The sequence below is a fragment of the Trachymyrmex cornetzi genome, unplaced genomic scaffold (assembly GCF_001594075.2).
Source record: "Trachymyrmex cornetzi isolate Tcor2-1 unplaced genomic scaffold, Tcor1.1 scaffold16, whole genome shotgun sequence".
Taxonomy (NCBI): domain Eukaryota; kingdom Metazoa; phylum Arthropoda; class Insecta; order Hymenoptera; family Formicidae; genus Trachymyrmex; species Trachymyrmex cornetzi.
In genome coordinates, this window is record NW_017296201.1 from 4,970,336 (window position 1) to 4,998,225 (window position 27,890).

The following is a 27,890-nucleotide window of genomic DNA, read 5'->3' on the forward strand; positions in this document are numbered from 1 at the left end:
TTTAGCGAGGGATCAATCAAGGACGGGTCCCCTACGTTCGATCAAACGTTCGCTTTCGGGACAGCTGAAGAAGAACAAGGGGAAACTAGCGCGAGGTACTCGTCCGGCATCAATGCATCCCAGACAGCGGGAAGGGTTGATCTTGCCCGAAAGTCAACGTTGTCTCGAGACGGTGGCCAGATATCGTCTACGAAGTTATATCATGATCGTTTCCCCATGAGAGACACTACCCTCGCCATCGTCGTAGCGATCATCGTTGTGATCAAGTCCCACCTGTTGTGTCCGCGACAACGTTCGACGTCGTCGTCCGAGAAAGAGTGCCAGACTGTGATACTACCCCGTGTGATAGAGAAATCGTCTTGTGATCCCGCGTTTTACCTCAACGTACTCAGTAAGTTACATCTTACCCGCCCTCTTGCCTTCGTTCTTACCGGACTCGTGTCCTCTGCTGCGTAGAAACTAATTATAATACGAGGAAGAATATAATTCTTCCGTATAAGCTCAAGATTGATCCGTTCGACGTGCTCGCTGCTCGATTCGATCGGTACTTAATTTTTCCGGTTATTAAGGGGTTATGCCTACCTGCATGGTCGGAAAAACACGTATTCTTGGGAATTGTTTTTTTGAAAAAACTTGAAGTGCTTTTGAAATGAACGTTTATGTTTTCAAATATATGTATTTCGAGGATAATTCAGTATTTTTTTAATTGCAAAATATCGATAAATAAGGAAGATGTGAGTAATCTCCCAGAAGCAGTTTTTCTAGAAGCGTTTTGCGGTGACCACTCTAGCTTTGAGCTGGTTTATCTCAAAAACCCAACAAATTTAGTTAACATATAAGATTATCTAGTGCCCGATCGTTCATTTCTTTGAAAAATTAATTTGCGACAAAATGGCGGCTGTTCAAATCCGAAGATACGATTCTTCTACCAAAGTTCGCTCGTTTTTTTATCAGTAAAAAAAAAATACGCAACGAAAAAAAAAGCCACGATCGGGCACCAGATCTTTTAGTATTAAAGAAGCCTACCAAATTTCATTTTCATGCAGCGGTTCTCGAGATATTTTGGTCACCGATTTTAAAAATGCGGTTTTGTGAAAAATGCGTTTAAAATTTTTCCAAGTGATTTTGAAAGGTGTCTCCTAAAAAATATCTTAGAATCCCCCAAAAACCCCTAACAGCTAGAATCAAATCCCTTACATTTTCCCCGAATTTGGACTGTACAAAATTTAAAAAAAAAATACTCACGCAATTTCACGTAAAATACCTACTTCAAACATTCAAACCAGTATACCTTTAAACTCACATAACTTTGTCAATTTTTGTCGAATCGACTTGAAATTTACAGGGAATATTTTTGAAAGTATGTACTTTAAGAAAATATCAAAATCCAAAAATCGATTTTTTTTTTTTAAGTTCACAGGTAGGCATAACCTTAACACCAGATAAAACGTGGAAAACGGATTTTGGGCGATTCCTGATAATTGGCAATTTATTTGCCGTTCGGACCGATTTGAAACCAACGTGAGATACAACATTCTTTTTTCTTTTGTAGATATATTTTGTCTAAGAGGAAAGAAAAAGTTTTATCCGTTCACAAAAAATATTACTTTGCGATTAATTTCAGTAAATATCCAATACTTGCAGCTAAATTTATCGCATTAAATGTGCAATATCAGGTATTTTATTTTAATTCGATATCGACTTGACATTTATTTTAAAAAAGTCAACTTTGTGCTCTTACAGAGTGATAGCTGCATAAACTGAAAGACACTTTAGCTTAATATAATTTGACCTACCGTTATCTTCCAAGATTCGTTGTAGCTACTGTAAATTATCGCTTCAAATCAGAATCGTTGCAAAGAAGAGAGAAAAAAAAGAACAGTGAGAGAGAGGGGGAGGGAGGGAGAAGGAGAGGAAAGGAGAGGAGGGGGGGGAGAGAGAGAGTGAGAGAGAGTCGATTATCTTGAATCCCGAATTATTCGAGCTGACACTAATTCTAGTCACGCATGGCCGCCTCAAGTGCTATGCGAGTCTTCCTCAAATTGACATATATAAGCGCAGCACGTTTGGTACTCGTGCACTGTGCAATCGTATTATTAGAGAGTGCATCTGCCTCTTGAAGTCTCATTTGTCCGAGCCATTTCTTTAAATTATACGTTGGCCCGATGACGCAGCCAATTAACGATCACGCACAAAGTGATGAGCGAGAATCATTAAATTTAAAACCGTCTCTTGCAACTTCGATACGTTTAATCATTATCCTCTTCTCAATGCTGCCGATTTTTAATCGCAAATTCACGCGTCGGGGATACCGCGCGGAAAATACACTAACTCTCTTTACAACTTCATATTACTCGCATTTCTTACCGCTCGTCATTTATAACGCTTAAATTCGCGTTTCCATTACTCGATATATTCTATTTAATTGTATGAGATTTGCCTAATTGCATGAGATTCCCTGCACGAAGAATGAAGTGTAATTGATTGAATTACTAAGAAATATCCGAACTCTCATTTCGAGATCTGAGGGAATTTTCCGTTTTATGATAAGAAGGAGCGACAATATTTATCACTCGAAAACTTGTTCTCTCACGACGTTTTTGTATATTTATATAAATACACTTTGCAAAAAATTGTTATCGTATACGACATGTACGGATCAATGACGTGCTAACCAGGATACGATGTAATTCTCTCATTCAAGACATCGCATGCATTAGACAAACTCGAATAAACTCTGAATTAAATTAAAATTTATATTTATCTTTAATGACTCATACACAACAATATTAAATTCTCTCGATCGTATTTCAAGAAATCATGTGCATTAGGAAATTGATAATTCAGCTTTGAAGATTAAGAAACAAATAAAACGAAGTAAATAAGATAATCAAAGATTTTCGTTGACACTCGATCTATATACTTAACTCAATCGTTTACATACACTTAGAAAATCAAAAATAAAAGAGATGCTAAACGTATATGTCAAGAATTATTCTTGTATCCAGCATTCAAATATACGATGTTTTTGTTTAAATTTTTATAATAAAAAAAATATTCTAAATTTTATTAAATATAAAAATATATTCATTTGATACAAAAACTATTAATTTAATTTAACTATCATTTCTTTTTATTGAATAAATATTTAATTGACGCTAATTACACAAAAAAAATATTTATTAAAATTTACAATATTTTTCTCAGTGAGCAAAGTCTTAAATCTTAATCCGCACAGCAACGATAGAACGGTGCGAATCCAAGTACAATTAGAACCCCCTTTCCTTCCTCGTGATCTTATAGGTGTTCCAAAATTCACTGCCAGTGTTGAAAATGCCCAGCAAACACAAAGTTACATGTAACACACCCGTTAGTTGTAATTTCCCACATAACACACGTGTTATATTACAGTTGTATTGTTGAGTGGGAAATTACAACTAACGGGTACGCTACATGTAACTTTGTGTTTGCTGGGTGTATAGTACACGTAACGTAAACTGTAGATTTTCATCGCTGGCATTGAATTTTGGAACACAGCCTTAATAATCGTTTCTCTCACACCTGTCTATTCGTTGATCAGAAAAAAATGGAAAAGTTTTCTAGCTCTCTGGCGTACGCGATCGCGTTCTAATCGGGAAAGTCGATCACCCCTGGCTGGTTCGCACTCGATCGGACGTAAGTGCGCTCCCTCGAGCGCGTATAAGTGCGGCCCGCTTAGTATCTTTCCGAGTGTTATATACACGTGTTTATTACTCGTGTCTGCCGGCGGTACTTCGCAGATAATACCAAGAGAAAAGACGAGGACAAAAATAGAAACGCTCTGGTCATATAAGAGAGAGTAGAAATGAGAGAAAGGAACGAGAGTGAAAGAGAATAGCCCGTGAGTGATGGTGGAGCGGAGAAAGGGAGGATGATCAAGACGACGCTCCGGAATGAGTCCTCTTTTCAATTTACGGGACTTTTCGCTATCGTGAAATGCGTCTTTTCTCTCGAGAGCGCCGGGAGGATCTGTGTAGTTCGGTATTGTTTACAATCGTTGGAGGCGCCAGACGAGAAGCCAATGAACGGCATACGCGTATGTTATCGACACGGTAATTGTTGTTCGGTCTCATTTTATGCAAATTTGAAGTACGATACAGTGTTATCTCAGGCAACACAAAATATGATGCAGTGCGCAGTCAAAGAAATCAATATATACTCTCTAAATCTTTCAGAGTGAATATCATTCCGAAGAGTAAAATCTTGTTCTTAAAGACTGAAAATTGAGTCAGTCCTTTTCCAGACTGGATCAATTTTCACTCTCTAGAGTGAGATTCCATTTAAAAAATTTAAAGAGTATTCATTTAATGGATCAATATTGTAATAATTTTTAATAAGGATAAGCTAAATGCATCTCGAATGCATTTTGAAAATTTCCTCACTGTATATTCATTCCTATACGAAAAGAATGATTTTGCTAAAAGATCTGAAATTTTGCTGAAAATTCTCTCTAAAATTTTTAGAGTGAATTTTTCTCTGAAGAATGAAATTTTACTTTCAAAGATTGAAAGTTGAGCTACTTTTTTTCAAGTTTCACTCTTTAGAGTGAGATTCCACTCCAAAGAATTTAGAAAGTACAAATTTGAAAACAATTTTGTTGGATTATTAAAATAACTATGTTAGAAACTAAAAAATAATGAACAATGCTGCAAAACATTTTGATATTATAACAATTAGTTTGAGTTTCTAACAAAATTATTTTGACGGTCCAATAAAATTATTTTCATATCCATATCCAGTAAAATCGTTCTTTCTGTGTGCGAAAGGACTAGTTCTCAATCAGACGAATTATTTAATTTATATCTCGCGCAAAATAAGATCGCAAAATTTGATCAATTACATAATTTTAATTCGTTTCATTCTAATTGATTGAATTCTAATTGAATTTTAATGCGTAATCCAATACAGGCTTTAAGCCCATGTCACAGTATGCATTGGAGATTAAAGATGTGAATTAAAGATTAAAATTTAGTCAGTGGGAACGAAACGAATTAAAATTAAAATTATCTGACTGGTCGAACTTTAATCTTTAATTCGCAATCTCCTATCGTCCGATACTAGCTTTATGGATTATGGAACAAGACTGAGATATTAAGGAGTTTTTGCAATATCGTTTACCCAGATATGGTAAATGCTAAGGTCAGGTTATCTTTTTCTTAACAAATTAAGAAAACCTTTTCTTAACTAATTAAGAAAAAGATAACGTGACTTCAGCGTTCACTAAATCTGGATCCATGTCATTGCAAAAACTACCTTGTTAATCGAGTATCTCGATTTTCGCAAAAACTACCGTGTTAATCGAGTATCTCGATTTTCGATAAATTTCGTCGATATACCTCTTTTTTAAATTTTGTTTTGTGCACGCATGTCGACGGCGTGCGATCCCGCTTATCATTTTCGCGGTGAGATACCGCGAGTCTCAGCCGCCTGCATTCGCGCTCAAAAACACACTTATTTACCTTGTCTGTTTCTATTTTTTGTCGGTCATCAGATACACAATTTTTTTTCGCAACGAACGAAAAGAAAAATTAATCTTTAATCTTGGATATTCAAAAAAAATTTGCGAATTTTCTTGCAAACTTTCAATCTTGCGACTCAGCAAATATTATAATGAAAAAAATAATGAGTCTCTAATATAGAGATTGACTAATTGATTTTAACCCTCCAACATCACCCCAAAATTTTCGATCATATTTTACACTTTGGGAACGTTGAGAGAAACAATATGCATTTTTTATAATTCCGAATCATATAAAAATCTGAAAAAATGTTGTACATTTGCAAAACCTTTAACAATAAATTTTTATTATAATAAAAACTGGACTATATTTTGTTTCTTTTTTTTTTGCATATTGAAATCCGAATAAGAATTTTGAAAAAACGTGATACCGACTGTACCTTAAAAGGCACGAAAGTGGTGCTGGAGGGTTAAAAGACGCGAAAAGAGCTTCGTAATAATGAATGATCTGATCAATCTGTTGAATGTATAGAAGATGAAGCAACACTTCTTAAGAATTACAAGCTGCACACGCGTGTTTTCATCGTCGTGCTACTACTAATCGCGCGAAAAAGATAAATAGAGTTAGATAACTTCGACATCAACACGCACCGCTTCCTTCGGTTATTGCTTAGTGTTGAACGCTAATTCCCATCAGCACGATGCGCCGGAAATAGAAGTTGTCTGCCCTATATTCGCGTAACTTGTTTTGAAGGAGGCAAGTCAATGTGTGTCTGCTACGACACTCGGGTACGCGTTTACCTAATGATATTGCATACGCCAATCGATCGTGAATAAGTTTTATCAACCTAGAAACGACAAAATAATGCATATTGAACGAAAATTTAAATTAGACCGTGTCAGTTGACGTGCACACAGTGTGGCAATTAAAAATAATATTGATGATGAAAATCAATATTCTATCAGAATTAGTAGAACGTTTGTAATCGTTTTCTCTTATAGTTAAACTGTCGAGACTGATAACTACCGAGTAAGCCATTGGAAATGAAGGACCTTTCGTAAAGCTTCATAAACTTCGAGGATGCAAAGAGAATGACAGAATCCATTTCAATATAAAATACGTCTTACTGGAATCTTAATTCTCAAAGCTGAATATTATCAAGATATCGAATATCGTGGAAAATAATAATTTTATATAATTCTAAATACATTGTATTTATTTTAACGAAAAGTAGTCTTATGCGTTTACTTTCCACATTGTTTTCTGCACCATAATTATTTCTATTTTATAATTCTGTATATACACATATCTACAGAATTAATTTTTTAAACCTACATCGATAATATTCAAAATATTTTGAGATCGCGCGTAGAATTATTGTTTTCTGAAATTATACGGTGTTATACTGTAGTCCCGCATACATTCACATATCAAGGCCGCTGGCCTTATTTCCATTTTCGTTGATAACGCGACTAATCGAACGCGACGTAGCCTGCAAAACAAGTCAACATTGTTCTAATCCTATCACAGACATAACAGCGGTCGCTGGTAGAACTTGGAGGAGATACAGCAGAAACACCGGTGACCTATCCCAAGCAAACTAGGATAATACCCTAGAAGCCATATCTCTGTGTATACATGTGCGTGTATGTATGCGCTTGTACACATGAAAAGTTTACCTCATTAAAATACCCCCACACGCAATTATCTTTTTGTTCCAAAATAGCGCTATCTCATGAATGTAATCGAAATTCCCGTATGAGTACACGATATTCCTAGAATGTTATATGAATATTTTTTGTTCTTTTTAATATTCATCATTTTAATATTCAAAGAATATTGTCTCGTAGGGTCACTTCAACGAGATGGATTCGGACATCTCTGAAATTAAGAGGCAAGAAACGATCATCGCGTTTCGTGTCCCTAAAGTAATGAAGGGAGGGAAAGGGCCTATACGTACTAGTACTCCGATCGAGAAGTAGATCGCAATTATGCTGACGTAAACGTGTGATGAACAAAGGTCGCTCCTATGGACAAAGCGCGAGAGGCGGCTTCTCTTTCTCTTATTCTGTCGGTGACTCCCGTTGCGACGCGACGCGTCGATTACACGACATCCGCGGACGAAAGTACGCGTCCTCTCTCTCCCTCTCACTCTCTCTTTCTCTCTCTCTCTCTCGCCGTCGCAAGATTTATAATTAAGTGAAAGATATCTAAAAATAGAGGCACCCTGCGCGACCGATGGAATGCCGCTCGCTGTCGCGGTTATATACGCGAGCAATTCAATTAATCCCGATAAACCGGACGCAATGCTGAGTTTCCCAAGGCGAGGTCTGATGTCGAATCACATGATGTGTTTCTACGCTTTAATGATAATTAAAGTCGCCTAAACGAACAGCTAAAAAAATATGTTCGAACGAATGTCAGCGTCGGAAAAACTTTGTCCGAATTTTGGATACGTCGGTATAATGAGACGTTATTTTAGTAAACAGTTTGTCCGACCTGTTTGTCCCAGATAACTTCATTTTTATTCGTTTACTCAAAGGCTGCGTGATGACACCGATAGATCGCTGCCCCGCAATTTCTACCCACTTTTAATAAACGTACTTCCTAAATTCTTTGGAGTGGAATCTCACTCTAAAGAGTGAAAATTGAGACAGTTTTAAAAAAAGATTTTCAATCTTTGAGACTTCACTCTTCAGAATGACATTTAAAAGTTTTAGAAAATACTTATGCATTTCCCGTTTCTTTCCTTTTTCTAAAATCGTCTTCAACGCAAATCTTGAACGAAGCTAATTACAATAAATATTAAAGTCTGCCAGGTCGATCAATGACATACTTCTATCCGCTTACAGAAATTCAGAGTTTAATTTTCATAGCAACTTTGTGATCTAATTGCAAAGTAAAGCGGATGAAGATTAGTGAGAGAATGAATTTAATTTCCTGAATGTAATTAAACGAGAATCGTATCACTTTCAGATGTCCGCAAATCGATTAAACGTGCTGGTGACCCTGCTGCTCGCCGTCGCGCTTCTTGTGATGGAATCAGGAAACGCACAGGTGGATGGTTATCCCCAATTCAGCTCGAAGCGATCTGCCGTGAATGCGCCGCAGAAATATTGCGGCAAGAAGCTTTCGAATGCTCTACAAATAATCTGTGATGGCGTGTACAACTCCATGTTTAAGAAGAGTGGTCAAGGTGAGTTTGAGCTAATCGATAGAGGAAACGCTCTTATCACTCGCTTCCGATATCAAGTCATAGATAAATGTAGTAGTAATAGATCATTACTGAATGCAACAATTTGCGCTTATTTCTCTTTCTTCGCGTGATAACGTTAAGCAATTATGTTTCTAAATGTGTGGACACAAGAGACGCATCGTATTTCATTCTTGATATAATCATAGCTCAAAGCGACTGTTTAACTAGCGGTTATTCGCTGATTATTTCAGCCTTAATAGACGTCTTTCACCGTTAATTTTCAAATTGTACATGTCTACAAGAAACAAATAATAGGATAATAGGATTAAGTCTTAAACATTGGCTTAAATAATTTAATAAAATAATTTTATATCTGAATAATTATAAGTAAAAAATTTAGACCGATAAGAATATTTGATTTATATATTTGACTTATATTTTATTTGATTTATATTTGTATTTATATAAGTAAATATTTTTATGTAATTAAGCATTTTTTAATTGGTTATTTGTCGGCGCAGTTTTACTCTATCATTAAAATTTATAGAGAACGAAATACCGACTTTTTTAAGAGGCATGAAAATATCCATCATTGATGCTTTCCTTTTAATTTTTTGATTTCGTGAACAAGCGATCTGCGAGAGGAAAATCACGCGTCCGGAATATGTCATTGACGCTCTTGCACGCGTGCAAGCATATAATTCAGGAAGTTAATAATAGGAAGTTAAGGAATAATATTAAAGAAGATTTCTCGATGACAGACGCCTCGTGACGAAATTTGCATTTGTAATGCGGCGACATGGTCATTAATATTAATGCTGTTCGCATTCCTTCTTTCTCGATTAATGTCACCCGCGATGGTGCGACAAGTATTTTATAATAAAGGCACTGATACTTATCCAGCATAAATGCCAAATTACTGGGTATCCGTAGATTTGGATATCGTGGGATATTTGGTGAGAAACATCCATAAACGGACACGTTAATTTGACGTTTCGAACTATCCATCACTCCTAACGTTAAACCCGCACATCTAAAGTGACTCGTTTCGAAGTATGAATGAGGCTTAATTTGCACTAGACGTATAATTAAACGGCTCAATATAAGAATGAGGTCAGCCTATAATTCGTATAGCTCACTTTAGATACAACCTCACGTTTAAAGCGAATATTATAGACTGCGCTGCCCACCGATTATAAGGGAACTTTTATCGGTCGGACCCTTCAATTTTAACGGCTTCTCAAGCATGGTCTTTTACAAAAGGCGATTAAGCACGCGATCAATCTGTGCCCGCAATTAACCAAGTAATCGCCACTTTGTCGCCAATGAATAATGCATGTAAGCTGGTATTACGTATTCCCGAGTGGGATCATAAGCCGACGCACTCTCCATAATCGTCGAATGACTTAAATACGCCGACAATCGGGGACATTACATTTTTTAGCGGCGGCTCTTTACTCGCAGTTTTTTTCTCATGAAAACAAAAATTTACAACGGAAATTTACGTAAACTTTTTCGGACGCGTAAAATAACTTATCATCGAGCTTAATCGATATAAAATAGATTCGTATAATCTGACACTTGGATCTAGATGTGCCTGTCCAATTTATTGATAATCGTGGAAAGCAAATTCTCGTTATTTATTTTTTTTTCAAATAATGTGGCATATTGGACACGTATTGTAAATAGGTTCTCCATTTTCTTTTCTATAATAAAATACGTGGAATTTTGTCAAAACGTAGGCAAGCATGATGGCACAAATGAAATTATTCTACTTCGATTTTAAATATAAGTACAATATATTACGATCAATGGCTCTCTTGATCTCATTACCGTAGTCGATGTTGTTAAAAATAATATTTTATTATATAATTTCACTCTCAATAATGTAATTCTTATTAACATCTTTTGTTATGTTACATTTATATTGTTGAATATGAAATTATATCATAGATATTATGTTACTTTTAATTAGTGTCAATTGGCGATACGTATATAATCTGTTTAAAACTTTAAAATTGTATAAATTACGCTTAAAGGTCCTTTCCATTACTTTCGATCACTAAAAAAGTTTTGAGATTTTCAAACAATGTTTTACTTTGATTTCTTTCACAGCGCGGGAAGAAGCGAACGTCGATAGCAGAGATAGCAACTTTGACTACGTTCGCACCCAAGGTATGACTTTAGAGAGAAAAAGCTTTTGCAACCAAAAGCTTTTTCGAAAATTTCAAAACTTTTCTAGATTTTTCCACGCGCAAAATAAGAGGCACATTATAAAAAGTGCAGTGCTTAAAATGTTTATGTTTGAAAAACATTTTTGCAAAGCATTCATTTAATAATAAAAGATATTTCAATTTTAAACGTCTTAAGGCCGGTTGTTTCATCTTTAAATAAAATATGAGATAATTTAGTTATTGAATAAACAAAAGAGTAAAAGAGTAAAAACATAAGAGAGTAAGAGAGTGAGCTGAAATTTACCAAAAGGTGGAACAACCCAGCCTAAGTATTTAAAAAACGAAGACGAGAATAAAGCATATATCTTAAATTTAATATCTTAAAATTAAACACTTCTTTTTTTAGTGCACGTAATTAATGTATAAAATAAATGAGAATAAGATATAAAGCGAGAGCGCGCTTATTAAGTTAAATACCAGAATTTTTGATGGTTTATTAACGTGCAATTGAAGTTTATTATCATTTATTAAAGTTACGATGCCTATCTACAGATTCGTATTTGTTTCAGAAATGGAAATGGCCGATTATCCGATCGCCTATGAGTTTCCCCCATTCTTGCCGCGAGCGAGGGCACGGGGGATGTTAGATGGGCGCTTCGCTGGCAGACGTTACCGAAGGCAGGGTCGAGGTATCCACGAGGAATGTTGCATCAACCCGTGTACTATAAATGAATTGACCAGCTACTGCGGCGGCAGAGGAAGCGCTTCGGAGTAACCGGTAACCCTTCGACTTCCGCTTTACTACTCGATCACCATGCAAACCGAATAATCCCAGAAATACACGCCTCACGCGCATATACCCACACACGTACACATAGAGGGACATACACACATTCCACATTACGTACGGTACACGTTGGAAAATTCACCGGTAAACCGCATCATCGCTCACGTTGGAGACTGACTCGTGATAATTGTGTATACATTTACGTATCTGCGATGGAACTGACTTTTTAACGTAGCATAATCGTGCGCGGGATTGTACAATGTACTCTTCTCCTTGATTTCTTGTGAACGAGGGGGCACCAGAAGGAAGGCATAAAGAGATCGAAGAGATCGAAGATATGTTATAATTTTACAAGGTGACATCATCAGCAATTCTGCTTCTTTTAAATTAACGACATTTGCCCGACAGTGGGATGCAGATTTTTGCGATTGAGAACGCTTGTTAAGCTTTATTTGTGATAACAGATTACATAAAGACCGTTTGAAAGATGAAAAATCTGTTTGATCTAATTTAATTCTTTCTTGCTTTTAAATCTCAAATACTTGTTCCAAATTCAGATGGTTCTTCCTTCACCTGCTCTGCCTTGTCTATGAAAAGACATAAGTCTTTCCTTTGCATATGTAATTTAGTGAAACGGAAATCAGTTTTATAGATAAATTATATTCATAATTGGGAACGTTTAAAAATTATTAATGATCTCTATAAAAGGCGTCACTCAAATTAAATTTATTCTTTTTTAAATTGTATACGATGTTTACGATATTTCTTCGGAGAAAAAAACAGTATCAGCGCCCTATATTTGCCTGATTAACAAAAGTGAAATCGGGACAAAAAGAATAAAAACGGACATTAGAAAGAGAAAATAGAATCAATCGCGATCTGTCAGCGCGTATCTAACGTGCGATCACGCGTAATTATAGTGATCATCATACGACCCACGTGAAAAATGGAGAACGTGCATGTCACGCGACTTCATGCTTGCCTTGTCCGAAATCGATCGTGGATCTGAATTCAAAGCTATCTTTCTCTTTTTTTAATCAGGCAGCGTCAAGTGATATCGCCACATGATTTTTCAATTCATATAAATGTATTGGAATATTCGCACTTTTTTATTTTGATCTCGTGACCCGCGAGAATTTTTACGTATCTACTGTCCACTTTCTATCACATTAGCGAATATCCCGCTCGCGATTTTTAGAATGCGTTCCGTTTTCACGCCCATACACTGTAAGCATCAGATCATCCTTGTCGTCTGTCAAATATTAAACAAGAACAAATGATTACTTACAAGCGCTGTAAACGTAAAACGGAACATACCCTTAGAAACGTCGGAAAATCTTTTCGCGATTATCGGAGGGATACAGTCTCACTCGCATGGTGATTTTTGGCGACGAAGCACAGAAGGAATAGCTCGAATAGTTTAGTTTCTTGTAATTTTAGTTAATTAACTGTAATTTCTTTTTTTTTTCAATGTCAAATTCGAGATTCGTTTAACAATCGGGAGCGAGAACGCATGCAAGTCGTTGCTCGGAGACGCGACGTCACCGTTCGTTGTTGAGCGAATGCCGAATTTAATATAGGACATTACTGTAGCTTGCGTTATTTTTAATCTGCCAGAGGCTGTGACGATTTCAAGGGGCATCTACGACTGTACTGCATATGGTGATATTATTCTTATTCGTAGAACCTGTATTCCCAATTATCCTTCGAGGAAAGGACCAGAATGCGTAAAACGATTGGAAAGTTCACGTCATGCATCTTGCTGTATCGCTCGTATCGGAATGCATAATCAGCAAAATCAGTATCAGTATAGCTGCGCAGAGAAATCTAACTTACGTCCATTTCTACCAAACGTAGATTAACTTTAATCTCGCGTTTACTTACTTTTTATTTTTTTCTAATTCTAGAAATTAGAAAAAGAGTAAACCGAGATAAACATACAGCAAGGAACTTACAGCAGCATTGCTGCAACATTACTGCAATGTTATTGCAATATTTCTGGAAGGATCTACTGTATGTTTATCTACATTGATGGAACTTATACTCGTTTCTGTGGAAGTTTATCTACATTGATAGAACTTATACTCGTTTCTACCAATATAGTTTAATTTTAATTCTAGTTTTAAGAATTAAAAAGGATGAAGAGTAAGTTGAACCAAGATTAAGGTTGATTCTATATCGGTAGAAACGGACATTAGACGTTGGTTTAATACGAAGATAGCCATATTTATTTTGAAAACAATTTCAGAAGTTGTATTCAAAAGAAGCCAATCCTACCTGGATATGTTTTATTCTTACATTGAATTTTTTTTTATTAAATTCGATTGCCAGGTAGCGATTGGAGAATTATTGCGTTCGCGTATACGACGATACACGACAAAGGTGAGCTCATTTAGAAGCATGAAACGTGGTTCTAGGAAAACACGCTTTCGTGTTTGCATGACTATCGTTTAAATGAAACTTCGGTAAGTCGGGAAGATCATGAGTCCGCCGTCCTACCTCGAAAGGTATTTACGTTTTCAATAATACAAGCGTATGTAGTAAAGAATAATTTTAATAAGAGAGGGTGTGAATACGTATACGGTAATACAATGAATACAAGCTGAAATCTGATTTATTTAATGGCCGAATTTACGGTCTGAACGCATGAAAGAAAAGAAAAAGATGTGAATATGAAACGAATAAGCGTATTGTCGAAGGAGAAAAAACTAAGATAAACATTCCAGACGCGTCGTGAACCAAACATCGAGAAAAACGTGGTGTACTCGCCACCGCTATCATTCACTCGAGAAGTTTTACATTAATATACCGATTCGTTTCTACCGATAGTCTTGACTTTCCGTTACGTATTGAGTGATCTCTAAATCGCATGCCATTTACCTCGTCACGCATATCTAGCGTAAGAGCACATTTCATTCCGAAGTATATTATACTGTTATGCTTTATCACCGAACTTGTTTTAGCGCTTATTCCGATTAACTGAATCTCCTTCCTCTGTCCGTATCGTAGGTAGGTCTACAAACTTGCGAAGGAATAGCAGATAAACTAATCCGGAGTAAGTTGACCCAGAGTCCATCTCGTCGCGATTTGTGAGGAAAGTTCGGTAACATGGCAAATTCGAAAAAGCGAGTGCACACTTCGTCATTCATTGTAAAAAGTAAATACATAATTATACGTTAACTTCGTTTTATTTATGTAATTAATATTTTTCGTGAGTTCTCTCCTTGAAGGTATTGAAAAGGAATTCCGAAAATTGTTTTATCTTTTATCGCTGTTTTACCTTTTAAGCGCTTGATTCTTTAATCTCAACGAAAATTGTGAGTATATGTAGTAATATATTATGTAATTCATATATATATATATATATGTATATATTAATCTTTTTTGAATTTACGATATTTGCCGAATTTTCTCTGTCCCAATCATAATGTATGTCCACCTCCGCGCGCGCTCCTCGCCTATTCGTCGCCAGATCTCTCATTGAATAACGCGACAAGGTGATTATAATCGCCAAGGTCGTAAGTTATTGATTAGATGCCAATTATCGTAATCATTTATTATTGATCATCATCGAGATTATTACGTTCCATTTGCCGCATTAGCGCCTTCACGATCATCTTTATCATTTCTCATCCCCATCACCCCGTATCACCGTCATAACGAGATGTGATTTGTACATCGTTAACGTTGCTGCCGAGCTTGCTTGAGCGCATTTCGACCGCGTTCTATTTTCGCACTTATTTTCCCATCCCTTCCGCCTTTTCGTTTATATAGTGTTCCGGCAATCTTCCTCGCGCAATGACTGTAATACAGCGGAGACGAGTGAGAGTCGAGAAACGATGAAGACAGCGAAAGCAGCTATAGATTGTATAACGTTAGCGGATAAAATCTCCGACAGAACGCACGTTAAGGTATAATCAACTATATCGATCCAGCCAATATATCAGAAGACAGATATGTACGTACAAAGAATCAAACAGATGATGGTATAGATAGCTTCGAATCTATCGAGGCTGGATGAAGGGGGAATATTCGGACAGGGTGATTGATGCGAAACGAGATATGCGAAGTATAAACGAATATCCGTTTCCGATATTCCCCGTATTGTTTGTCGATAAACTGTTTATTCGACTTCATCGTGTCTCGGTCCCGGCACACGTCGCTCGGTCCTTCGGTGCGAAGAGAGAAAAACGCGGTAGCCCCTTTTTGCTGCGGCTGCGGCTGGGGGCGGGGAAAACAGCGGCTGCGAACGAGAGACAACTTATAGACGCTCCGGCGAGAGGAGCGGCGATATATACTACTACTTCGTAGGGCACAGGCGATGTGATTTGTATATTGAGATGTACTTCAACTTAAACGATAAACAATGAAAATCGTTCCCAAGAAGAATCTGTTCTCTATTCTCCACCATGACCACCCACACTTCGTTCCAATTTCCGTAGCATTCGGCAGTGCGAGGACGATTAATCTCAATGATCTCAATTCTACTTGGCGTTACACTTTTATACGCACGGAATGTGCCACGTCCTATTAATAATATCACTATTAATTTCCTCTGACAGATGATTCACACGATTACTTGCTTAATGTTACTAATGGTGCGTATATTGATCGCGCCCGTCTAACGCAACCTTCGTGCCGACTGATATAACGTTCACGAGGACTTTACATCCGCGAACGTCCGCGAACATTAATCTCTCAGTTTATCTCTAAAATATAAAGAATGCTATATATTGTTGTAAGCGCTAGAAACTGTTAAAGAGAAAGACAATCGATAATTATTGCTAATATTGCTGCATAAGATATCGTTTGCGTGATCGATGGCGTTCCGATAAGCGTTTTCTTCAAATAAAGAACGATTAATAAAAACTTGATCGCTTTAAAAATCGTCTATCTTTTTCATGTTTGTCCGCTGCTTGGATCAGATAATTTTTATTGTTAGAAGGTTAAAGAATAAGATAGCGTTGTGATAGATGAATTGTGTGAAATATTGTAACTTGCGTGACAAAATGGTACACGTGTTTATTTCTCTAGTCATATTTAATGTTGCCAATTAATCACTCAGTATCGCCATCAGGCGTTAAAGAAATTTCTCCCATTTTCTTTGTCATCCCATTGTCATCTATCCATCTGTTTTCACACATACAGAAAGTTTAAAAGAATACAATTTATTACAATTTATTAATCAATTTTATAGAATAGATAGCATCTTGTGAATTTTGTCTCTGAGAAAGTACTTGAAGGACAGCTTTTATCACATTAAAAAAATATTTCTATTCAATCCTTATTATACTTTTGCACATTTTGATTTGCAAATTTTTTAAAGACATGACCGGCTTGAAAAAATCCGGATAGACGATTTCATAACGAAATAATCTCACAAAACGTATTAATTTATCAAATTTCTCTGTTTGTTATAATTGTGTCTATATGAAATAATCATAATATGTAATAATATAAAATATATATATCACTTAATATTATATTTAAATCGAGAGTAATCGCTTATTTTTCTTTTATGTAAATGATCACCTGGGATATTTCACAGCCCAAAAAAGTTACTATTATTAATAACATATTGTACACTATTATTTTCCAATTATTAATATTTGAGAATGTTATAGATAAGAATTTAATCACAATTTTCTGAAAAAAGTAACTACAAACTAAACAAATATTAAACAAAATAAGCACGTTAAGTAGCTTATTGTGACGATATTTCTAAAAAATAAAAATTTTAATTAATATAATACTTAGAGGAACGGCCCCTATTATATGAGATACCGAGTTCATTTTAGATAAATGCTAGAAGGCTATGGGCAGAATTTAAAAAAATAATAGGTCATTTTGAAGGGAATTTAATAAGCTTTAAGATAACGTTATATAACATTTAATTCAAATTTCATTTTTTTTAAATTAAAGAAATGTAAAAAGTGAGCAAATCGCAAAGTCAAAAAATCGTGCTCTTAATATGAGATGCCCCGAGAAATCGATAGTAAAACTAAAGTATATCAGAATTGTAATTGAAAAACTTTATTTAATGTTTCTAAAATATAAATAAACAGCCAGCGTGCGCGAAAAATGAGTATGCGACAGATTATAACCAGAACTTGTTTTCAGGTAGTTGAAATCAAGCATCGCAGATATAGGCACTCGACGTTCATTCCGGTTATCTTTTTTATTATTGTACAATAACATTTATACTTTAGCAACGATTTTTACTATAATATAGGAGCATGGGTTATTTCATATTAGGAATATGGTATCTCATATTACGATTTCCACGTCTTATGGTTTTACGATCATCAAATCTAACTTCTGTAATTAAACAATTCAACATATCTCGTATTTTTCTATTAGTACAACCTTACTCTATCACTACATAAAGAATTTATTGCCAAATATTTATTTATTAAATAATAAACAAGGTTTAAAGACTCATCTCAATGAAACTTGAAGACATCTAAATTCTAAAATCTTTTTTTACAATTACAGGTATGATCTAATAATGAATTTTCTACTAAATAGTTTTTAATCCAAGAGTAATAAATTCATGGTGAAACCAATATATAGATAGCGTTTATTAGTTTAGCAGAAACACCGCTATCTCATGGGGGCTTTCCTTTATTTATTGCAGATTTTTAATAGAATTATATATTTAAGATTCATAGCCTACACTGAGAAAAAAATGCTGTTGATTCAATTAAAGTCTATATTACGGGCTGTCACTAACATAAGTGATTAATTCATGTATATTTTTATTAACACAAAGGCATAAATTATTATTTCAATAATCAAGCCTTTATAAATAAAATATACGCATGAATTAATCACTTATGTTAGTGACAGCCCGTAATATAGACTTTAATTGAATCAACAGCATTTTTTCTCAGTGTAGAGAATAGACATAAAAAAAAGAAATTAAACAATATCCAAACAAAACAATATTTTACAACTTATTTTTTCTCGTCGCTGGCGTATAAAAATATTCCAGTGATTATTCCTAAGTTAGTATTTCATACTTGTGTGTATTTCGATCTCGTTAAATTTTTAAAAGGCTTGACCATCTTGAAAAACCTGAATTCACGATTTCGTAACGAATGTAATAATCTTACAAAATACTATATAATTTAAATCTTTCTGCTTGTCAATCTCGTATGACGTATCAGATGTAAAATACAGATATCATCTGATATACACGTTATATTGTTAAAAACAAGTAAACAAATCTAAAATTGCGGGTGCGCGCCTGATTATCAGTTACTTTGATTTTTACGATCAACGAAGTAAAAGTGGCACACGTTTTGTTGATAATGAATGAATGATTAATTGCTGCTAGGACCAACAGAATCTTTGAAAAAAAAAACGATAATACGTGGAATATATACGACTCCCGAGGGTTGACGGCGCCCGCGCCGTACAGAACCCTGTCGGGGTTTCCACGCGTCAACCCTTTTCCCCTCTTTGGGTACTTTCGACGGTCGCGTGACAGGCTGACATAAAACAGCTCGTCACTACGTTGCTGTCGTCCGGGGCAGGATGACTGGAGTGTTAGTATCGATTCACCTGACTGCTGGTTATGCTGCATTTCGCACGAAATATTTCCGGTCGGAGGAGAGCCACGAGACACAAAAAAGATGCGAGCAGATAAGATGTAGCCGGAGACACTGGTGAAGAATGCTCAACTTCCGACAACTTTTATTCAGCACGTTCATATTTGCGACGTGTTACTGTATCACGTACGGACAAAGTAAGCTAGTCAGCTAATTACTCTATTGACTTTTGTTAAAATTTATGTTAATCTTTATTTATTATATAATTCTCTTAAAGCACTAAAGATCTACGTGAAAAAGATAAGATTAAATGATAGGTATCAAAAATTAACCCTCCACTGACAATGTTGGACTTTAATAACACAGTCGATTTTTTTAATTATGAATTCTGATAAATTTAAATCTATAAAAAAGAAGTAAAATACTGCAACTTCTATGATAGTAAAAACTTGTTAAAACTTTCACAAGTACATACATAGGAATTTTTTTTCACATTTTTATACTGTTTGCAACAATACAAAAATCTGCTCTGGAGTTCGAAGACCCAAGTTGTGGAAGAATGAAAATTTCACATTGCCAGCTGATGAGGGTTAAATCGATAGTAAACAGAAAGCGTTTCACGAAGATTATTCATTTTAAATTGTAATTAATTAATTATGTATATAACAATCAATAATAATAATAATTAAAAATTATAATTATGTAATGTAATCGAGCTCAATGTAGATCCTCTAAGCTTAGAATTTTTTGCTAAGGTCTCAAAATTGAAAATTAGTAATCACATTCGAAAGAGAGAACATTTCTGAATATTGAAAAAAATATGAATTATATTCATATATTTATATAAATGCAGTAAAGGTTTAAAAGAAAGGTAGCATGTGGGGCACCTTAGCACTTTTTTCATACGAAAATATTAAAAATATGGAAGGTAAATTGATCACACATTACTTTTATAAGTTCATAATTTTATTGGATAAACATATTGATGTCACACTTACACATGTGCTCGGACATGGCTTACATTGGTATTACCATACAAAGATTTCCTTTTCTTTAATTATAAACAAAACGTTGTGACAAAAATATAAACTAAATATAGTGTTGTAAAGTATGAATATAGAGCTACAATAACATATATGAATTATGGAAATTAATAACCACGTTTTCATAATTATAGAAAGCAATTACTTACTTACGGAATATTATAATTACGCGACGTATCAGTTTTTCCTGTTTTTACACAAACAGAATGAATAATATAATTTATGAATCGACTGAACCGAATCGTATGGATCGTCTCGAATTACTACTGTCATCTGTATAATTAATCATGTAATTATATATAAACAGCAAGTGGCTTATTTTGAGAAACGGCCCAAATTGGGCCCGGTTACATTATATAATAATAAATTAATTACTTTTTTCTCTTGATGTTATAAAATATTAATAGTTTATTTTTTTACGATTGAATGACATTTATTATTATTATTATTATTATTATTTTAATATTAAAACTATAAAGTTGTTGTTAACGTTCAAAAAATAGCACTGTTGTTAAGTTAAAAGCTTGGAACACGTTTCCGTAATTTGACATATCATTAACGTTAATTACCAAAGACAATATTATGCTTTCAGGTGATACCACAACTAACGGACGAAGTTCCGTAAAGTCAACGATACCCACAGAAATGAAAATAACATCTTGGAATGTGAGTCTAATAATTATAAATATATCGCATATAAATGAAGTAAAAGGTAATATTTTATAGGATTACATTTAATCTTTGGAAGAAAAAGCGGATAATAGAAAAATGGATAATAGACAAATCCTTGCATTTGTGTTTAGATATTTTGCGGCGACATATTACGCGAGCAACCTTTCCCAAATAATATGAATATTAATCAAAGCAACTGAGCTAGAAACAAGAACTCTTGCTGTTTACCTTGTCCAGAGTCAAAATGACGTTTAGTTTGGTCACTGTTATATCAAGAGAAAGTAGCAACAGAATGTCTAATATAACAGAGGCCAACTTAACTATTTGCATGTCAACGCAAATGTTGAAATTTTTCGAAAATTTGGAGGGTAAAGCTTTCTGAAATAATTTGGGAAATAGCTTTATGCTTAATTAAATCATTGAACAGAATAATTTATTGAATCAACGTATATTTATTTTATCATATTTTCAAGTTTAAATTTTCCAATAAATGATTATTTTAGCTTAAAAGTACATCAAAGATCAAAATTAACAATATGTAATTCTTTAAATGTGATAATACTAACAAACTATATTGTCGGATTATAAACTGGTTGATATTTTTTTAACGATATTATAGATGTTATCGTGCATATAAATATACCGTGAAACACATGGCACGATATTTGTTTTACTATATCTTTCATGATGACATTAAATGCGCATTTTTATTTGTCTACTTGACGATGAGTGATAGGAGTGTAGAGCAAATGTCATCAATGTAACATTTTCAACAGAAAAAAAAATATTTGCAACTCTTACCGCAGTGAAAAAGATCCACGCACTTCTTTTACGATAATCATTTATATCTGCACGCAAAGGGCGGCATTGCTGAAGTATCTAAAACTTTAGCTAGATACAAATTTGCGGAAAATAATTTTGTTACCATCACATTAATCATGTAAGACATTCAAGTACCTATGATGAGTTACAAAAAGTTTTGACATTCTAGTAACTAACTTGAGCGTCTTACATAATCATTTTGATGGTCCAACAAAATTGTTTTTGTATATTTATAGTCAAATTTTTAGATACCCTGTAAAATCGTTCTGTAGATATTAAGCACATTAATCAAGATTAAACTTAACTTTTTGACATAAATTAAAAAATATAATTTGTTTAATTATTTAGATATTGAATTTATGTTAATTAATTTTTTTATATATTCTTATCTCGTTCATAAAAAAGAAAACTACAAGGAATAGTTATACAAATGGCCCCTTGTGAAAAAGAAAAATATCGTCATGTCACATTTGAAATGACAATTCGTCGTATGTGATTTATTGACACCGACAAAATGTCCTACTTTTTTATATTGGTGATGGGAAAAATCTAGAATAAAAGATGCAACATGCGATGATATAAAATGATCAACATATCTTGCATATAAATTGTACCCTTCACTAAGCTAATTCTTAAATGTATTATTTTCTGCAGTAAATTTTCTATGAAATTGCCATTTGCACAATTGAAATCATAATTATTTTCCTGAAAATAACATGTCCTTTTAAATAATAGTATATAAAATTCGAGCATATTGAATTAATTAATGTATCGCATATATCAAAACATAGAAAGATGTCAAGTAGAGTTTTTGGTGCAGAATGGATAAGCGAATAATTATTGCGGCGGCTGCATATATAGTCGGAACTTGAATAATAACTCCCCAGCATCGCGTGTTTTGCGTGACGCGGTAAACAAAGAACAGCTAATCGAGTAACCGAGTTGTTAGGGCCGTTGTATTACGCGAGTATCGTGGTTAATAATAAATATTATGTCAGGTTTGCCACTATATATCTCCCGATATACGTCGCGCATCTTGCAATCTTCATAGCGTTCATTAGCGTGTTCGTGTGCAACCCGATATCTAACATTAAAACGTACAAACATTCGAGTTAAGTACGCAACTAACCGCTCATGGAACGATCGTAACGCTGCGATAATGAACGCGCAATAATAATTACATTGAGGGTGCTTGAACATCATTGTGGGATTTAATAGCCATATTATTATACGCAATTACCTTAAAAACGAAAATATTGAATAATAATCAATTCTAAGTTGATTCCTATTTTAAAGTCGTCTTAAATAATGATTTAAGATACTAGTACAGCTCTGATCGATTTATGACATTTTAAGATTATAATTAAAACAATCTTAAATATATAAGACTTTAATATGAATACTGATCTTAGATATAATCTCGCCAAAAGATGATTACGTTTATTTCTAAGCAATAATATTTACAATCTTAAATTAACAAATGTTATGTTATCGATAATATTTATCAATTTTGTCCCATGAGAAAAACTAATTGGTATATTTCCGCCCTTATTATCTTGATATTAAATTAATTATATTAATTTATATAAGGATTACAATTTTTTAAGAACCTTAACTATGTGTGCGAAAATGTAAAATTGTAGGACATGCCGTTCTCCGGATTAGTGATGGAGAATGGAACGTGGGTGGGAAAAGGCTATGCGTTTTACTTGTTCAAGCTGCTTAGTTCCAAATTAAATTTCACATACACGATCATACCGCCTGAACAGCACGTGTTGGGCAACAGCGAAAGCGGAATATTGAATTTACTTTATGAGAGGGTAAGACACTTTCCTCTGGAACGATTTGTTTTTGACTAATTAATAAATTACTTTTAATATCTTAATATAAGATAGAATTTTTGTTAGAAGATAAAACTGACCGTCGGTTTTTTCTTATGACAAAATTTCTGCCTACATTTGACTATAAAGACATTAAAAATCCCAGATGACAAAAAGTTCAAAAACGAAATATAAGAATCTTAAAAACTTTTAAAAAATGTTTTTATGACGTCTTGTGTTCCGTTTTCGGATATATGCATGTTGTTTAAGATATTTCATTAATTCGTCAAGAATTATTCATTATTCCAGAAGAAAGTTTACACAATTAAGGTTCATTAAAAAAAAAATATATATATATATATATACACTTTTTTCATTCAGAAAGTAGATATGGCGGTGGCCTACTTGCCCATTTTGTCGGAGACGCGGAAGTATTGCACGTTCAGTACAATCCTGGAACAAGGCGAATTGACGATGTTGATGAAACGACCGCAAGAATCGGCAACTGGTTCAGGATTGCTCGCACCATTCAACAAAACCGTTTGGCTGTTCCTGCTAGCTGCGGTGGTCTCTGTAGGACCCGTAATTTACATATTCGCCGCATTGAGGTTCGTCGAAAGAAAAAAATCCATAGAATGTGTCTTATGAAACGCTCCAATTCTCAATATTATCATTATCTCGTAGGGCAAAGTTGTGGAACAAATCTGACTCCGAAAATTTCAGCTTATTCTCTTGCGTATGGTTTGTGTATAGTTCTTTGTTAAAACAAGGAACCAATATAATCGCGACGACAGGTACGAGATACTGCCCTGCTATCTTCGTGACATCTTGATTGCCACATCTTTATATACGCAAACGACGTCTCATATTTCTTCAAGAGTTACGGCATTATGTACTGCGACATACGTTATGTCCATTTATTTTTATATTTAATTTGTAATAATGTAAATTAAATTAATGAAAAACGTGAACCATATTCGATCAGCATGATTTATGTGTAGATTATTGTGACAAGATATTAATTTTTTTATACTACGATTTTTTAAACAAACGTGTGCTAATTGTTGTATTGTTATTACTACATGGTATTAAATTGAAAAATGAATTTACACCGATTGCAGACTCGACGCGGATTCTGTTCGCCATGTGGTGGATATTCATTTTAATATTGACGTCCTTTTACACGGCGAATCTTACTGCGTTCCTTACGAGGCCGCAGTTTACTTTGCCGATCAACAATGTACAAGATATATTACATAAAGGTTATCAATGGATCGATTATAAAGGGCGCACAATGGACTTAGTGCTTTCTGAAGTAAGTCTTTTCGCAAACACGTATTTAATCTTTTTCAAGAGAGAATTTGCCAGATTTGTAATTACAATCTTATCCGATAGTTGCAATTTAAAACTGATAAGAGTTGCAAGCATTGATTATTTTATCACGATCATAAAACGTTAAAATAACACTAGTTTACACAACAGAAAGTTATTTTGAACCATTAATAATATATTTAATAATATATTTAATATTTTTAATATTATATATCACAAGTCAAAGAACCCATATATAACATGGCTAAAAAGTAAGATATTTAAATTTTAAAAAATGTATCTTATAGAGCATGGACAATACATTTACTTTTGATTAGAATTTTAAGATAATATTATATAATCTTTTATACAAAAAATATCAAAGATCGCAAAAAAGCAATTTTTGATAGATTAAACCTCTGCAGTTATTTCGGAAACGTGATGTACTAGTGTTTCACGTGCGGCATTGTTTTCAGAAAAAATTTGTAAGAAACACCTTGTCTGGTTCAAAGTAATTAAAAGAAATTATTTTTTGTGAACTAGTGTAATTAATGGAGCTTAAATTTAATTTTTAATATTTTCAGTTCCACGATGTTGATGATTTAAATCTCTTAAACATCACAAGATGGAAGGACAACTACATAACGTCGTATGAATATCCAGTTAACGATATTTTTGACGCTGTGGAGAAGAGTGAGTACAACCACCAAATTTCAAGCACACACTTTAATGATAAATAAAAAGAAGTACGATATTAATCTCTAGACAAACTGTTCCTTGGGGAGACTCATTACCTCAAAACTCTAATATTCGAGAATTACATCAACAAAACCCGCCAACACCTGAACCATCGGAACAGATGTACATATGTTATTATGCCCAACACGATTTTTGTGATCAATAAGGCATTCGCCTTTCCCATAAACTCTACTTTGGAGAAACCATTTAATAAAGAGTAAGCAACAAATTTTTGTATTAAAAGAATGAATATTTCTTTATTTAAAAAGTAAACAGAATTATGATTAATTATGCTTGTGTATTCTTCGAACTTTTTAGAATTTAGATAATATGATAATGATAAATAATAAAATTTAAAAAAAGTAGGTAGAATATAACCCATACAGCACAGAATTTGCAGCAATATTGCTGCAACATAGAATGTTGCTGCAATGTTGCAGCAGTGTTGCTGCAACTTTTGTGCAACTTTGTGCTGTAGGGGAATTTTATATAAATTATGTCCCAAACATAATTCATATCACAAAAATTGTAGCCATTAATCATCAATAATTTATTGATATAATCTAATATTATTAACTGTGCAATTCAATAAAAGACTGAACGTATTTCAGATTAATAACTTTAATGGCATCTGGTATAATGTCGCGCGAGAAACTGAAAAATCTACCAGTTACGCAAGTATGTCCGCTGGATCTTCGATCCAATGAAAGACGATTATCGATTTCCGATCTATCTTTAACGTTTAAAGTGGTCCTCGCTGGATATATGATCGCAATGATGATTTTCGTTCTCGAGATATTAATTAATTGGTTGGTGAAATCTTACAAACGGCGAAAGAAGATTGGCAGATGGTCCGATCGCACGTTCTCCTGCAAGTGGAAACGGACATCAAATGATTCTTTAATCCCGCGATTAGTGTACACTACCAAGAATCAGCTGTTCGATAAACGGAACATACAGCCGCCGTTTTCAAACATCCCGTACGATATCGTTCAGGGAAAGAAGCATTGCATTAATGGCCGTGATTATTACATTGTGTCCGATCGTTATGGTGATCAAAGATTAATACCTATTCGCACGCCATCCGCGTTTCTATTTCAATACACGGCATAATAAAGGGATAATTGACGAATCATAGCATTCGTAGCAAATTACCGATGGAATTTATTTAAAATTTCAACAATTTCGTATAAATTGCGTGCTAAGCGCTGTAATTCGTACGCGGAAAAAGGTATAGTCATCAATCACGCAATCATTCATTGTCATAATCATTGTCATTCAGATTCACGAAATAGTGTTTCCAATTGTAGAACTCTATGTACATTTTATGTGCAGGTACTAATAATTTTTTTAAATATATGTATATGCTGATATATAACATAATATAGAGAAATAGGCAGAAATATATGTGATAGTTAGTGTATTAAAAAAATAAATAAGTTAAAAAAATATCTCTTTTTGTTTAAAAAATAAATTCCTAGCCTTCACAAAGGATTTCATTAAAAAAGTAAATAAAAAGACAAACCTTTCGAAGGACGACTTGCTGACTAGATGTTTAGGACACACTCAAAACTCGAATGAGAGTTTCAATTCTACCATCTACTGGCACCTAGTTCCAATACATTTGAATTCAGGATTTAAAATTGTGGAAATAGCCGCTTTTATTGCAGTAGATATCTTCAACGAAGGATATTCTTCCATTTTGAGAACAATGAATTTGCTAGAAATAAACATTGGACAACACTGTAAAATTTTCGCCCACAATTACGACGAGCAGCGAATTACGAGGCAGGAGCATCACAGTTCGATCAGCTCGAAGGAAGCTAGAACAGCTCGTAGGAACTAGTTATTGAAACAAAACGAGTTCTATGAAGAAGCGGAAGGCTCAGTATATGGGTAGATTATAGCATCTAATTGCTGTAAGTTTGCAATAACTATAATTTTTTCGTATTGAAAACTTTAAACGCGTTTTTCTCGAAACCACGTTTTTCAAGTTTATGTAATGTCTCAGAAAAAAAGTATTTGACCGATTCACTTTTTCCAAAGCTTTTTAGTTAGCTAATAACCTACTGTCCTCGATGAACTATGAAAATGTTTTTAAAAAAATGTAACTATATATACAATTGTTTTTTCATAAAGAAGTCAAAAATTTCTCGTAAAAATTGTAACTTTTTTTTTAAATTCATATAATTTCTTTAATTCTGCACTTTTTCATGATTTTTTTAGTTTATTTTTAGAATAAAATTTCATAAAAATTAATAAAAAATTTTGTTTTT

At 34.0% G+C, this 27,890-nt stretch overlaps 2 protein-coding genes across 2 annotated transcripts; both read left to right on the plus strand.

Moving 5' to 3' along the window:
- Nucleotides 1-37: 37 nt before the first annotated feature.
- On the plus strand, nucleotides 38-11,959 carry ILP-2 (insulin-like peptide 2). The gene is given in 5 exon segments (XM_018503825.1): nucleotides 38-372; nucleotides 374-391; nucleotides 8,475-8,694; nucleotides 10,810-10,869; nucleotides 11,438-11,959. Coding segments are annotated over 5 exon segments (660 nt in total). The 5' UTR covers nucleotides 38-216; the 3' UTR covers nucleotides 11,644-11,959.
- Nucleotides 11,960-19,226: 7,267 nt separating this feature from the next.
- Ir76b (Ionotropic receptor 76b) lies at nucleotides 19,227-26,918 on the plus strand. Its single transcript, XM_018503793.1, has 9 exons — nucleotides 19,227-19,405; nucleotides 20,844-20,917; nucleotides 23,389-23,565; nucleotides 23,947-24,173; nucleotides 24,250-24,359; nucleotides 24,687-24,880; nucleotides 25,461-25,569; nucleotides 25,642-25,831; nucleotides 26,226-26,918. Exons 1-9 carry the CDS (start codon nucleotides 19,333-19,335, stop codon nucleotides 26,725-26,727), a joined length of 1,656 nt encoding a protein of 551 aa, XP_018359295.1. The 5' UTR covers nucleotides 19,227-19,332; the 3' UTR covers nucleotides 26,728-26,918.
- Nucleotides 26,919-27,890: the final 972 nt, after the last annotated feature.

Bases quoted from the DNA above. Each gene is read 5' to 3' on its own strand.
- Ir76b (XM_018503793.1), top strand. From the start codon at position 19,333: ATGCTCAACTTCCGACAACTTTTATTCAGCACGTTCATATTTGCGACG. The intron at 20,918-23,388 runs GTGAGTCTAATA...GTAAAATTGTAG, and splicing joins TGAAAATAACATCTTGGAAT to GACATGCCGTTCTCCGGATT. The intron at 23,566-23,946 runs GTAAGACACTTT...TTTTTCATTCAG, and splicing joins TGAATTTACTTTATGAGAGG to AAAGTAGATATGGCGGTGGC.